The sequence below is a fragment of the Oryzias melastigma genome, linkage group LG3 (genome assembly GCF_002922805.2).
Source record: "Oryzias melastigma strain HK-1 linkage group LG3, ASM292280v2, whole genome shotgun sequence".
In the NCBI taxonomy this organism is placed as follows: domain Eukaryota; kingdom Metazoa; phylum Chordata; class Actinopteri; order Beloniformes; family Adrianichthyidae; genus Oryzias; species Oryzias melastigma.
In genome coordinates this window covers 20,990,881-21,006,769 of record NC_050514.1, presented here as the reverse complement: position 1 = coordinate 21,006,769, position 15,889 = coordinate 20,990,881, and the positions used below count along the sequence as shown (strand labels likewise).

The following is a 15,889-nucleotide window of genomic DNA, read 5'->3' as shown; positions in this document are numbered from 1 at the left end:
CAAAAACTAACTGGTATGGAAAAAATAAAAAATAAATCTGGTGCGCACCAGAAACTTATTGATATAAAAAACTAATAATATTGATTCCTTGTGCACCCAATAAATGATCAAGTGCATACCAGATAGTATGTGGTACCAGAAACGATATTGTGCTCACCAGAAACCAGTACTTTTTTTTTTTATGTCTCTTTTGGGGCAAAAAAAGAAAAAAAAAACAGCTGTCAAAATGTAAAATTAGGTAGAAACATTGTTTTCCAATACTTAAAATGTTTTAAATCCAACATTATAAACCATTTTCAGCAGCAAGAACCTTTATTTCTTCACTAAAATAATTTCAAATAGTAATTTTCTGGTTTCATTTTATACTCCTCTAGATGAAAAAAAGGTTCTTGTAATTTTTTAGTTGTTTGTAAGATTACATGTTGATGTAATTCCTCATAACAGTGACTAACAATAGGAGGTTAAATTTAAGTGGTAAAACTCCACAAATAATCTGGATAGGTGAATCCTTTCTGGATCGCAGATGATGTACTCCATGAGTGGAAATGTTAATGACGCTGACACAGTTCTTAGAGCAACTGACTGAAGAGTTTGACGGATAAAGAGGAAGAATGGAGGAGGCATTGAGAACAACAGTAGATGGAAATAAAAAGAATGGAAAATAATTGCGCATTAGGCGCTGTCACACGCATCAACCATGGCATTCTCATGATACCGTGTGCCTGCGTGTCTGTGTCACGCCTTAAGTGGGCCTCTGACAGGGTGAGCTGTTGATAGTTTCTCTTGACTCTGACAGATAACACACGCTCAGCTACTCACACACAATTATTGGCTGTGACAGTGTAATATTCAGGGACCACTCTCAGCCCACCCTCTGCAATGCAGGGGAAAAAGTACAATGGACGTCTCCCAACATGTTTTCGTGTGAAAAACGCGCAGGAGCTAAAAAGCTTTTTGACCTGACCAACAGGATTTCAGGTTATACGCTGCTACATTTTTACACATTCCCGATATTTGACTGAATAGGAACCAGAACTAAACTGAGATGATACAGTTACACAATCGCTAAATGACAAGTGGTTTTCTCCAGAGCAGAGTAAATAACACTCCTGACATTTCCTCTGAATCTTTTGGGCAGGTCATTATGGAAATGAATGACACCTGACAGGACCACTGTGATGGCTCCTTCCTGTTTACAGAGAGCTTTTTCTGATTGGCTGTCCCAAAAGCAATTTCCTCCTTCATGTTCCTGTCCAAAAGCTGGCGCATTGACTGTCATGTAGACTGCAGTCACATTTAATTGTCACATTCCCACAAACACCCCTGTTCACAAACACACACCAACCTCACAAATACAAGGCAAATTGTTAACCTGGGTGAGCTGGAGGTCCACAGTCATTCTTTTCCTGAAAAATGAAAGGATTCACTAAACCATGATTTCAATAATTACATCCAGATAAATAGAGTTTATCTATGCCTTTATGTGTGTCCTTCAAATCTACTTCCTTTCATAGGAAAATAGCATTTTTGCACAGTCCTTTTAAAGATATTATTTTTTCCACAAAATCTAAACTGATTTAAGATTGTCATTCTTATGATTCTTAAGCTTCTTGTACATTCTTTACAGTATCTCAGGTTGGTCTTTCCCAGACCTTGAGTCATCTTTTGTCCAGTTTTGGTTTTATTCCTGCTGAAGTACCAACCATAGCAAGAAACTGCAGCAGAAGTATTATGAAGCATCCATTTCATTTGTACTTTTTTGGGGGCTTATTTTCTGTCTCATTTGAAACAGCATTTTCTGTGTTTTTCCAAAACATGCATTCTTATTTTCCCCTTTTGTACCTCCTTTTCTACTCCCTCTCATTGACTTTTTATTTCCCTTCTTTCTTCTGCCTCGCTGTCATGGCAGGCAGCTTGCTGCTCTCATTATGAACACTCGAAAATCTGCATCAGATTTGGATTTTTTTCTTTCAATCACCAACACTTTTAACTGAGTCCTTTCAATTGCTTTATTTAGGCAAACTGTGCCTGAGCATGTTAGATCCTCTCAGAACACACCTGCATTGTTTCAGAAGAATATAAATGACTCCCTGATTAGATGAACTCAACATTGTAAATTGAAAACCCTCTTGACATTAAGAACTAATAAAAGAAAAACAATTTCAAAGTAATTACTTTACACTACACACTAATTTGCCGCCTATTTCGCATGACAATGTTTACTGTTTGCCGCACAACTATTAGGTTAAGTGAAGTTAGGTTATATTTTGCTGAATTACAGCTTAAGTTTACGCATGACATAGCAGGCGATTGAAATAAAATGGATTAATATTAATTTCTTTTTACAACGTGCTGGCAAATGCATCAAAATAGTCTTTAAAGTCCCTCTCTAATTATATTTTGATATATTTTGGGAACACGTTCCCAGTGATTGTTTAATTATGATTATGCCACTTTTTTGGTGTTTTTTAGACATGGTTTGTGCAGAGTGGTAGAAGTTCATCAGAAACTTGAACTTTCTGCAGGTCTGTAGGTGCCGAAGTAAGCCTCCACCGATATCCCATCATCTCTTTGTTTACACTCTCTCTTGCTAGCTTAAAGGGTAACCAAACAGGGAAGTTGGAGGATGACTCCACCCACAGCCAAAATGCGAAATTCCAGTCAGAGGGGCGGGGCTTGGGGGCTTTACTTGTTATCATTACTGAAGCTGCAGATCATGACGTGGGACTTCAGAAACTTAAATGGTTTGATCAATCACAAAATTCAACTGTAATACATCGGTTCAACCTTTAGGGGGCAGCACACAGATTATTTTTGACCATATTTTCAAGAATTAAACCATTTTGTTATAACTTATCAAAAATTTGGGAATCACCAACGAACAGCTCTGTTTAAGTCCCATTTATAGAGATCAACGGTGGAAAAAAGTTGATTTACGGTTTAGTACCCATTAAAGCCCTTACAACCTCAAGTTAGCATTAGCGATGCAGCAAAAATATCAGAGCTATCCAGCTCCAGTTTTGAGCCAGATGCCAGCTCGGATGAGGAAAATGAAGAGATTAATGGATCTATTTGTCTGCAGGTGGATGCATCAGAATAAAGCAGAGCATTTCAGTTCAGAGCTTTTTTCATCTACTCGGGATTCATCATGATTTGACTAACAAAATACTCAGAAATCTTAAATTATTTTAGATATGTCCTCCAGCATGAGAAAATTCTACAAGAACATGTTAAAGACAAAAAATATGATTTTCGTTGGAGTGACTTTTCAAATGGCAAAGTACTATAATTATGCTAGGCTATTATTGTTTGCCTTGCAGCATTTTTACACTTTAAGCTTCATTTATCCATGTTCACTTTCTCAGCCATTTCTCTGTGAGTCTACAAAGATCTTTTTTGTAACATTTTAATCCATTAACACACATAAATAAACGGATCGAGGTTAAATGTCTTGCCCAAGGACACACCGGCATGTAGACTGTCAAGGATTCCACAAACATTTTTCGGCAACACCTTAACGGATGTTGTTGTTTGTGACGGCAATCTCCTTCTGATCAGAAAACCCTAGATGAGAGGGGAGGAGTTGGGATGGGTTGAGGGGTGTAGCAAATAGATGAGATGGTGGAGGAGCGGGACAGGTGAACAGGAGGAGCATGTTCGATAGATGAGAATGTGTCAACTCTGTTCAGAAGCTCATTCTGACACACACGCAAAAAAATGGTGCATTTAAATAGTTTTACAGATTTGAGAGCACAACATTTAACATATGGTTGTCATCACTGTGATTACTTTAATTTTTTTGTGATGTTATACTCCTGCTGCTAACAATAAAATGGTTAACAGAGTCTGATGAGAACTCAGATTGAACTCATTATCTTTGAAATTTCGCGTCGTTAAAAGCCAGCTGATAAAAATTACGCCAAATGTCATCTATTTAATTCCAAATAATTCAGCTGTCATCTAAACAGTCGGCAATTTGGGGTCTTTGCTAAGCCTCTCTGTGTCTCAGTATCCTAACACAGTTGGTTATCGATGCAGGTTTGAAAACTTTTCAGGGAATAACCTCTGTGATGTGGACAAAGACAAACTATGGAGGAGATGTGGAGGATGTCGCTGCAGGGTGAAATCGGACTGTGTCAGCAAAAACCCTTTGTTGACAATTATGAAGAGTGATTTTATTGCACTGTTGCAGTGCATAAACTCCTCATTAATAAGACAAATTAACTTTTAAGGGACCTGCTGTGCAGAAACCACAGGCAGGGATCTACGTGAAAGAAAGTAACTGAGTCTCTGTCCTCGGTGTTATCAGTGAGTCAGGTGAGGGTGGGGCTCAGTGATGTGGAAGCAATGTGACGTATTGATTATTTTCAGCGGAAAAAACAATAAAGATCATTCTTTATTTTTAAAGTTGAGCTGTTACAGATACGTTTACCCTTTAACACCAGAGCTCCAGTGTTTATGTTGTTTGATACTTGTTTGTTACTGTAACTTTCCAACCGTTAACACGATCAATGTCCTTCTAGTAGATTCTGCGTCAGAATCTGCTGGAATTACGTTTATCATGTTAACAGTTGAAAAGTTACAGTATGTTAAAGATTTTGGGTTTATGGCAAAAACTGAATTGAACAGAAAAGGAAGAAAGCAAAAATTATATTTGAACATACAATTAAAAGATGTGTTCAATAGAAATTTGAGTTTTCTTTGCATTCAGTATCAAAAACGTTAGTTGTGGGCTGGACTTTTGGTATGGAAGTAAGCCTCCACTGATATCCCATCAACTCTTTGTTTACAATCTCTCCTGTTAGCTTAAAGCCCTCACTAACTCAAGCTAGCATTAGCGGTGAGACAAAAATTGCTAGTGACATTGGAGGATAAATTAAAAGATGACTACGTTTATAACAAATCCATCTATCTCACTATATTTTTTATCTATATATATATATTTTTTCCTTTTGCAAAATAATGAAAAAACAAAGTATCATTAGAGAATCCAGGTTTGGTGAATCATTTCCATCAATATGCTTCGTCTAATAGTGAACGACTGCTTAAACAGCGGGAATTATTCTTCATTAAAAATCTATCTGTCCATTTTTCATACCTGCTACTCTCCAAACAGCAGCATGTGGGCGTTTGAGCTAATCTAAGATGTCATTGAGTGAGATAAGAGCCACATCCTTTACAGATCACCAGTCCATCACAAAAACTACAGAGTGATAAAGCATAACTAAAAGATAACAAGCCATCATGTGATTTCACACCCTAAATCCATCTCGAGGCTAGTACCTTCTTGGTTTATGTGAGGGATGATGAGAATGGTGATGAGTTCATCTTATTTTTATTGTTATTATTACCTTTTTTTTAGCATCTGCTCCTCTGATCAGCTCCAAGCTGGAATTGATGAGGCACCGGGAGGTGCAGTCAGCAGTTAGAAAGTGAAACTGCCCCTCGGATGCTGTCTGTGAAGGCAATTACATGGATGTGAGGCGTTTATAAAGCTTGTTCATAAGACATTTAGTATTTAACTTTTTTTCAACAATTCAATTTTTTAAAGACATTTTTGCTACCTGAAACCAAATTTAGAGACCCCAAATTTCACATTTTACGACTTCTTTTTGCTTAAACTCTGTTTTGACTTTTAATTCTACAAGGAATAACTTAATAAATAAATGAATTAAAAAAAATAGTACATAAATGTAAAGGCCCAAAAGTAGAATAATTTACTCTTATGTTATGCTTTTGAATTTACTTTACTTTATTTATTTATTTATTCGTAAACTCACATTATGTTCCCTGGAACAGTCAATAGTGTTGCAATCTATAATGAGGCAATCTGCGATGATAAGATGCAATTTCCTGCCACAGTCTTTCTGCAAATTGTCACAAATCTTTTTTACATCAGATTAAATAACTAGAAGCCTTCTGTTGTAAATAAAAAATAATGGCATTGCTGTTCACATTTTGACAAACTAAAACTTTTCAGGGGGGTATTTTTGCTCTTTTCTGTCACAATTTAGGTATTAAGAGAGCAATAATATAATGCAAGCTTTTCCTCACTTTTTAAGGGCTTTTATGGTCTATTTTTACTGACTCTGTCTTCCATGTTTTGTTTGGCATCTTCCAGGCTGACGGGTACAACTCTGCCCTCACCAGTGATTTCAAATAAGAACTGGCTTCGGATACACTTCACCTCAGACAGCAATCACAGAAGAAAAGGATTCAGCGCTCAGTATCAAGGTATTTTTTTCTTTTTTTCTTTTCAAAGTTTGTCACTTGTCTTCATCGTGGATTTCTTTTTTGCACATTTGGTCAAATCCTGTTTTCACAAAAGGCTGATTTAGTGTGCTGTCTTGAAAAGCATTTTATATATATATATATATATATATATATATATATATATATATATAAAAGAGTTAGCAGCCTGCACAATCAAGGCTCTCCAGATGATGCTAAACTCAGCTGCAAAGTCGCATTTTTAAATTTCCAAAATGTGTGCATGACACACTGCTGTTCAGGTTTCCGCTCTAGCTTCCTGTAGCTGCTCTCATCAGATTCCAAGGCCTGACACTTGCCTATGGATTGACTAACCGAACAACACCTTCCACATGAGCAGCCTCACACGCCCACTGCTCTCTGCCAGCGAACTGCAGCTGGTGGTCCCTGCACCACACAGCAAAAGATCACAAACTAGCTGCAGCCTGCAGATTTAAGCAAAGGTGAAGAAAATTACCAAGCTGCCTACTGTAGGTGCATGCACAGCAGCCACTTCAAATTATGTTATAAAAAACAGCAAAGACCTAGCTCTGTAATAGTAATTGCCATCCTACTTCTCCTGTTAATTTGTTCTCTGAAATACAGTAACTTTGCACTGCACCTGTATGTCACTCTGGATAAAAGCATCTGGAAAATAACAAAATGTAATTTAGTTTCACATTTTTTACTTTGACTTGATGAAAAGTTGCAACAGAAGTTAATTTCATTATCTGTTACATCAAGCAAAAACACAATCTCAAAGTGCTCCTGCTCTGCTGCTAAAAAATGGGCCCACATCACTATAGCTCCACCACTGTTTTACCAATAACAGCAGATGCATGGATGGATGGATAGATGGATGGATGGATGGATGGATGGATGGATGGATGGATGGAGATTTAACAACAAGTCAATCACAGGCTGTTCAGTCGGTAACCTCATGTTTTTTTTTGTGTAAATCATGACATATTTGCAGTTTTTTTCTGTTTGTATTTATTTAACAATCTAATAAATTCCACCTATTTTTATGTTTTTTTTCTTGATACACATGACGTTAAAATTTTATGAGGGTTCATCTCTTTAAAGTGCTCTCAACGTTTTTTGAAACAGAGGTGTAAAGTCTGGAATTGCTAGACTAATGGAATGGTTATGTGGCATGAATGTGGGAAGGTGCACGTGGCAGCTCATATTTAATTTGTAGGTTCTGACACAAATCACTTTAATCCCAGTCCTCTCTGTCTTTCTGAATATCTGACATCCTTTTATGTCCTCCATCCCCTTTGCTTTCTCAGATATTGGTCGCATGTGTAATATGCATGCGTTATCCTCTGAGAGGTGTCACTTTGGATAAAACAGATGGAATAAATTTTAATATTGTTGCTCTATACCCTCCTCTTCTCTTTCCTTGTTTCCTGTGGCCTCATTTTTATGTTTAATTACTTGACTGTTTTATTTTTTTTATTTTTTTTGCATTTTCATTTTCGATGTCACTCCATCTGTATTTGTTTGTACAGTTTGTTTGTGATACCACAGAGGTCACAAAGCTGCATTCTCCACATAGGTGACACGCAATAAGTAGCATCCTTAAAAATTGAGCACTTTAAAAGGCAATGTACAACAGTTAAAGTTTGATGAAGTGTGATTTATAATTAAGTTAAATGAATAATTCAAAGAATAACCTCTTTCCTTTTCTCATCCTTGCAGTGAAAAAAGCAATAGAGTTGAAGTCCAGAGGGGTAAAGATGATGCCCAGTAAAGACTCCAGTCACAAAAACGCCGTCTGTAAGTACACTTTAGCTTCCTTCTTATGTGTTTTTAATGCATAGAAACCAAAACAACGTCTCGGATCAAACCGAAAACACACATGTGGCCACATGGTGCTGTCAACTTTTCACACAGAGATTTCATCTATTTTTCAATGAGGCTGACCTTTCTGAAGACAACGGTTGTATCCAGAGGGGCTTTCCCTCAAGAAAAAGAATGGTCTTCTCCCTGCTGTTAAATTGTTAAAGGACAAAATGTTTGAAATAATTTAAGATAAAAAAATTAAAATGCAAATTACTATTTGCATTAATATGTTGATTGTCAAAAGCACTTCGGTGTATTTTATTTATTTTCAAAGCTTTCATTTTAATTTCAAATTTCCAGTGGCTGTTTTAGTATTGACTTTGCCACGAATATGACAAAGGAGGAAACACAACATTTTATTGTTAAATTTACTTTTTGAAAATAGCCTTCAATAAGTCAACAAGTAGTCATTTTTATTTATCATTTTTACAAATATTAAAGAGGCTTTAAAGCAATAAAACCCCTCACTGCACAATTTATACACTTTGTGCTGACCAACATTTTCATACTTTTTTCCCTCTTTTATATTCTGAAAAATTAAAAATTCTTAAAAAATAAATAAGTATTGTATCATAGAGTGAAATCAAAGATCGTCTATTGATCAAAGATTTATTTACAATTGGAAAACCAAATCCATTCTGCACAGGGGACACAGAATGGAAACAATTTTCTAGAGCCAATCAGGATGCAGAATGATGAAAAAAAAACTGCATACAAAGTTGTAAAAAAACTGAAATAGCAAGAGCACAAACGGTGAACAAGGGACCACTGTACTTTAAATGTATGCAGGACCATTCGTCATTACAGAGGGTAATGTTATGTGTAATTCACCCATCCATTATCTGCTACTTGTGTGGGATTTGGGTGGTGAGGGTAGCAGATGGACTGGCCTTCCCCTTGCCTGCCACTTCTTCATGCTGCAACAGGAGGACAGCAAAGCATTCCCAGGCCAGACTACAGATATAATCTCTCCAGAGTGTCCAGAGTCTACAACAGGGCTTCATCCTAGTTGGACATGATGCCTAACAATGCAGGCATCCATTCTTGCCAAAAATTGAAACCACCTCAAACTGGCTCCTTTCTATGTGGAGGAGTTTCACACCATATTTCTAAAAAAAGACTCCCATAAAGAAAGCTAAATCCCACTGTATCCTTTCCTTCCCCGTATTCATTTGTTCACAGCCTATAGATCATGGTTGGAGATTTGGATAAGAAAAGACTAACCGATAAGTTAAGAAAAATGTCTTTTGACTCGGCTCCCTCTTCATCACAACAGGCAGGTTTATCGCTCAATCTCATGCTCCATCTTTCTATCACTTGTTAGCAGAAGGCCTGGAGACATAAACTCCCCCACCTGGGGGAGTGACTCATTCCTAACCCACCTTTTTTCCACTGTTTTCTGACTAAGTGCCATGGCCTCGGACGTGGAGGGGAAAAATCTCATCCAGACTTTTTCACACCCAAATTGCTCCGGCAAGACCTGAAATTCTACCCTTGAGGCCAAACCCCTCTACTTTTTGGCAGCACTGAAGAGGAAGTTATAAAAAGATCTTGTGATAAAAAGAATCTCTGGCTATGTATATTTCTCACTCGAAAGGAGTCGGACTTTCCAATCTCGTTCTGCATTTATATTGTAGTTTCCAACACTGCGCCATATATCCTATGTTTACTCCACCCATTAGATATCTTATACAATATGACCAAATGTTTTCTCCAAGTCCAGAAAGAACCAGAATGTTCAAACTCCAGAATCTGAGGTTCAACCACTTCAATTTTTAACACACACTTCTGTCGCTTTTTTAAAGAGAGGAACCCCGGTTTCCCAGTCCACCTCTCTCCATGTTTTAATGCACTCAAATCCCACTGCCTGTCCTGCAGGGAGGGTACAAAGAGTGACCCTGTGGATTTCCCGATTCCACTGACTCCATAACTTTCTGCTGTTTTATTTATATCTCATTCAAAAAAAGTGAATTTTTCAATTTCTTTTCTTTTTTTTTTGTTCAACTAAATGTTCCATAAATAAGCTGTGATTTAACTGGAACACAGAATGCTCTAAACACCACTTTAATCTTTCATTCCATAACTGCTCCAGCTTTACATCAGTCTCTTTCAGATGAGAGTTTTGAAATGAAACTGATCTTGATGTTTTTATATAATGAAATATGAAACCCATTGTGACTTTTGAACTCAAAGCACACGTGCTCACAGGCAAGCTTCAGTGGTGATGGTCTCAAGATAATTTCTGACTCATACAATTTATTTTATTGCAGGCACTTAATGTTCAAAGCAGATTTTACCTTTCATGTTCTCTTTTGGAAGCAGAAGAACTCTCTCAAGTAACTCTTTTTGAGCATCAACGCATTTACTCTGCGTCCCTTTTTAAATGTTGTTTACTCAGTGCAGTTCAAACACTCGTACCTTTTATGCTTTTTTTCTGTCTTGGGAGGGAAGAATTTCAACATTTGCGAAACAGAAAAAAAAATGGAATGTGCAAAAAAGAAAAACAAAGATTTTACTTATATATATATATATATATATATATATATATATGTATATATACACTATTTTTGTGTTGTGTTGGCCTTGAGGTGAGTGATACCACGGTACCTGATGGGTCCTTGGTTCTGATCCAGGGTCATATATGCTCAGTACTGAGCTTCAGTGGTTAAAAGTTGATCTTGAAAGTTACATTGGGCTACTCCTTCTGTATAAATGTGGAAAAGATCCTGGAGGTAAAAAAAAATCTATTGAGAATCAAACCAACAGAAAAATAAATCAATGCTTTTAGAAAAAAAAAATCCAAATAATTCTATTTTAGCTGTTTACAATGAAAGGTTTTAATCAACTCAAAATAATTTTAGTCAAAAAAAAAAACATCAAAATGTGCTAAATACAATAAAAATATGGATACCATTTACATTTTAACAAATACTTGTATTAATGTATGATGAGTACCTGATGAGCCAACAGTGATAACATGGTTGTTTTTTTGTTTTTTTGTTTTTTTTTTTTTTGTAGTTTGCAGACATCTTTTGTATCATTTATGATTTTTTTTTTTTCCATTTAAGCATTTAATGGAACTTCATGATACACTCCATACAAGTTATTTAGCTTAATAGCATGCTAACCTGCTGTAGTAAACATTCTTTTTCCAGTTCTGTGTGTGTTTATAGGACACATTTTATGTTATTGTTGTTCTTCAAGTAACTATAAACCGGTTATCTCCATTTTTACTTAGGCAAATGAGCCTTTCACATTTATCAGTGAAGTGGTAAATGCTTGCTCACATCTGCTCCCCAGGACACAAACAAAAAAAAACTCTCATATTCACAGAATTGTTTCAAATAAAGACTAGCCTTAGTCAGGTTGTAGAGTTCAGTTCTTATGGATTTGCTTGTTAAAAGGTGGAACGACTAATAAAAGCATGCATGTTGAGAGGTAGCTCTTTGTGTTTTATGGGCGAGTGCTGAGGAATATCTCAAAAGACATTATTTTTAGTGTAATGTGATGGTGAAAATCACAAGTGGGATTTATATCACTAGGTCTATTATATTATCAAATGGAATATTTAAAGCAGTGATTTTTTCTTCCAATTTTCTAAATATAACCTAGTGAATATTTTTTTTTTATTTCGTTTCTGTCACTTAAAAAAACACATTATGAGTAACCAATTTGTGTGTGTGTGCTTTTTTTTTTTAATTGGTTGTAAAATGTCTTAGGTCTGAGCCCTGAACCTTCCCTTTGGTCTGTATTTAAGCAGCCATCAACCAGCCGTTTCTGTTTTGAACCAAAGCTGGAAAACAAAAACCATGTGACCGCAGATCTCAAAGCTAAGGAAGCTAAGCTTAGCAGTGTTAGGGACAGCTCCCGTATTCAAACTTTATATTTTTCTGACCAATTTTGAATGTCTGTATCAATGTCAGGTAAAACACTTTACTTTTTGGCACCTCAGAGACATGCTGGCAGTTACTGATGGCTAAGAAGGTACGCTCATAACTGTTCCTGACATGTAGATTGTCAGAAAAGCAGTGTGAGAAGCAAAGTGTATCATGTTAAAAGATGTTTTAATGAACTTGCATTAATCTGGCCAAATCTCAGTGAGTTGCTGTGTCTAATCACCATGGTTGCTTCCTTCCTACTCTGTTTTCATCTTGTAATGTCTGGCTATGGTGGCTGTTTTGGTTTAGTTGTTCCGCTCCGACCACAGAGCCGTTTCAGACTGAGAAAACTCAGAGCGAGCAGCTCAATCCGATTGGAAATGAACCGAGACCACCTTGAGAGATGAGTCAGAGAGCAGTTTCTGGTCCCGGACCTGGGCCCACTTGGCTATATTCAGACTGCAAATGTGTTTTGGATTATCGGGGGAAACTTTAAGCGAACCAAATGTGTCCAGTCTGAATACACCCTTAAACCCCTTCCTGAATCCTTGCACTTCATCTTGCGCATTGCTTTCTTTTGCAGTTGACTGACCAAAAATGAAGTCTAGACTGTTAATTTTTTTTTCCTTCAGGGATCAAACATGAATGAAAAAGCAGCTAAATGCAGCAGACCAAAGTTCACTGACCACATGAAAGCACCTGCTACACTGGAAGATTCTGTCCATTTCCTTCTGTGAAGGAAAATAAGGATAATCACCAATGGTCCCAGCATGCTTGAAGACCTATCCCACCTGTGAAGTTATTGTTGCACTTTCCTATCTGTAATCATTATGTTCAGCAGAAGAGGAATGATAATGGTTGTTCACTGGCAGTCCAGGGAGCCCTTAAGGGTTTCTAGCTTTGGACAATAATGAGAAATTTAATTTCACAGCACGGTACTCACGCTCATTGAAAACATGCTGGCAGGTTTGTGAAGCAAAACCAAAACTTAGCTCAAATGAACTTTTGCCATTGAGCTGCCAATCGGTCATTAAAATGTGAGAAAAGAAGTTAAGATGAAGTTGACTTTCGGTCGTTAAACAATTTTGAATGACACTTTTTTTTCACATTGAGCGACTCCCAATGGTAATATAATGTCTTTGTGTTAAGGATTGTACAGCCTTTGTGTCATATATATTCATTATGAAGAACCAGCGACTGATGGTAATGAGTTTTATCTGTCAAGAGAAAGAAATGCTTATGAATCTTAATCCAGAGGACTTGAACAGCCTCTTGTCTGCAATAAAACACACTCTTAATAGACATATATTAGAATAAATTTATATATGCTAAAACAATGGCCTATTTTTGAATAATTCTCACCCAGACTATTGATCAGAGTTGCACATAATTCTGAAGATAAGGTGAGATTATTAAAAGACAAAGGGAAAGAGCAGGGGTGTGATGATGCAGACTGCTTCAGACGAGAACAACTTTTATTGCTTCTTACCTACTCTCACTATAATATTATCTCACTTCTGAGGATGTGTCATAATCAAAGAGGGGCTGAAAAACTGTGATTAAGTAGCTTTATTCCCTAGACAATCACCCTCAACTGAAATGAATCAACACTGAAAGAGTGTGATTTATAATCCTTTTTGCTCAGTATTCACATGCAGCGCTGTGCTAGCTGTAGTCTAATAAAACAACGAAAAGAGGAGAAAAAAAAAAACACCTTACATTTTGAGGCGGTGCAGTATCAAAGAAGATAAATGCATGCAATGTCTTTTTGCAATCATAATATAAAGACGGTAAATTTGTAAAACTTCTCATTGTTTTTAAAATGGATTTGTGGTAATAGACTTTGACTCTCGGTCGAAAAGATCCTTTTTACGTGACGTCAGACAAAATGGCGACATCAGGTTTAAACTGGCAAAGCTGTCAGCTGAACGTTGTTTAACATAATTCTAGGTAAATAATAAAAGGTAACCTTACTAATGTTAATGGAAATTTTTACAATATTTATTTCATAAATGTCCTACCTGACTGTATTCGTTTTCTTTTTTTTAGATCGTTAAAGAATCAAAACACAGATGTCAGTAACCCTGCCTGCAGAATTCAGCACAGCTGCTGCCCCAAATTCATATGGATAATATTAAATGAGTCGTATATCATTTCTCTCTGACACCCCGGTCAAAGTTAGACAAAGGTTACAAGTACTTCATTCATTGAATGGTTCTTGCTTGATTATGAAGGTAATCAAGATTTTATTCCTCTAATTTTTGCTAACGCTAGCTTTCTACAAAGCTGCAAAAAATCGTTTCTGCCCTGTTATTGTTGCTTAAATTTCTATGTTCCCAAAATCACAAAATCCCTGAAAACAGGGCAGAAATAAGCCAATTTCTGTGTGTCTTTCATTAAAGTAAAACTTACTATTATTGATTTATTTTCTGACGGAAAGTTCTAACCGGAAGTTTTACGGGAAGTTCACTGTAGCTATGATATCGCCATTTTGTCTGACGTCACTGTGAAAAGCATCTATTGCTAGGGTGTCCAAAGTTAGTCCTCGAGGGCCGCCCTGCCCTATCTGCTGCTGATTACCTGGATCAGGTGTGTTTGGCCAATAAGGAGCTTCATTGGCTGTATAGAAACAATGGACAAAGGTGGGTGTGACGTCACCCATAAAAAAATGCCTTACTTTTGGCTCTCGCAAGATTAGACCAAATTTATAACCATTGCTTCCTGATACGTCACTGTGAGAAAACAAAACAAAAGCATTTGGATCAGTTTCATATTTGTTTGATTGTCCTCCTCTGTCAAACGGCAGCCTTTTAAAAGAGAAAAACACAAAAATTGGTCATGATATTAAGTAAAAGAAAATGAACTCTGGAAGTCTGCTTCATAATTGAGTACGCTTTCCAGACACTTAAAGGTTTGACATTCGTATGTTCAAACAAAAATAACAAATGTGAGCCCACAGCCGAGTCCCTGGGAATAGAGGCAACTCTCTAGTCTCAGTAATGAATATGTTTCAGTGCAAAATGTGCAAATGATGCTAAGAACAGGAAGAAAGGGCCTTGTAGAAATGCTGCCTTGTTAGAGGGTATCATTATCTACTGTAAAATCAACTTCTGTACCAATAAGAGCTGAAAGGCTGCAAAGTAAGGTCAAAGATACGACGCCTAAATCACTGCAAACAAGATAAATCTCCACAAAGAATTGTATTTTTGAAAGCATTTCCTGCTGTCTGATACAATAAAAACCAAAATAAAAAAATGAACAATTCAACCGTTCATGATCAGTGTCACATTTGAAGGGAAATGGGACAAATTTGGCAGCCTGAGAGTATTTTTCTAAATTAGAATTGGCAGCATGATTTTTGAAGGTGTTTTTGTTGCAAAGTTACTATTTCTGACAAGATGATTGAGCCAAATTTCCAGGAAAACCTTATAATAAAACTTGTGGAGATTGACGCCGGGGCTAATGCATCTTTTAAATCCAAATAGACATCTTTGTGCCACCGTGTTTTTGACAAATCCATTCATATTTTTTTTGTTCCTTGTTTTATTTCATTTTCAACAATTGAGCACAAACACATTTTTCTCACCCAGAAATTCACCTTTTCAATTGTCGATTCCCGTTTATTTATAAGTCAGATTTTCTCCCAACTGCTTTGTTTTCTGTTCATGTTAGCGACCAATGAAACCAATGTAGATGTTGTACTTTTGTAGTAAATCTCTTTCAAAATATTCTCATGTGAACACACTTTATGTTTCTGTAGTCAAGGAATTGGTCGTCAATTGTTGCAACAAGTGTTCTCCAAGTTATACCCAAGTTATCAAATCCTGTTGATTACTCAGTATTCTTGTTTAAAAGCAATTCCTTGGATTAATATACTTCTGTGTCAGAATTGTAATGCATCACTTTTCTCCTAA

The 15,889-nt window shown here is 36.6% G+C and overlaps 1 protein-coding gene across 1 annotated transcript in view; it reads left to right on the top strand.

The window, feature by feature from the left end:
* Positions 1-15,889, top strand: part of LOC112160491 (CUB and sushi domain-containing protein 1) — a gene marked incomplete in the record, with an annotated part of 398,036 nt that overhangs the window by 218,045 nt on the left and 164,102 nt on the right. Inside the window, 2 exon segments of the mRNA XM_024295052.2 lie at positions 6,122-6,234; positions 7,954-8,031. Of these exon segments, the coding sequence (XP_024150820.1) occupies positions 6,122-6,234; positions 7,954-8,031 (191 nt within the window).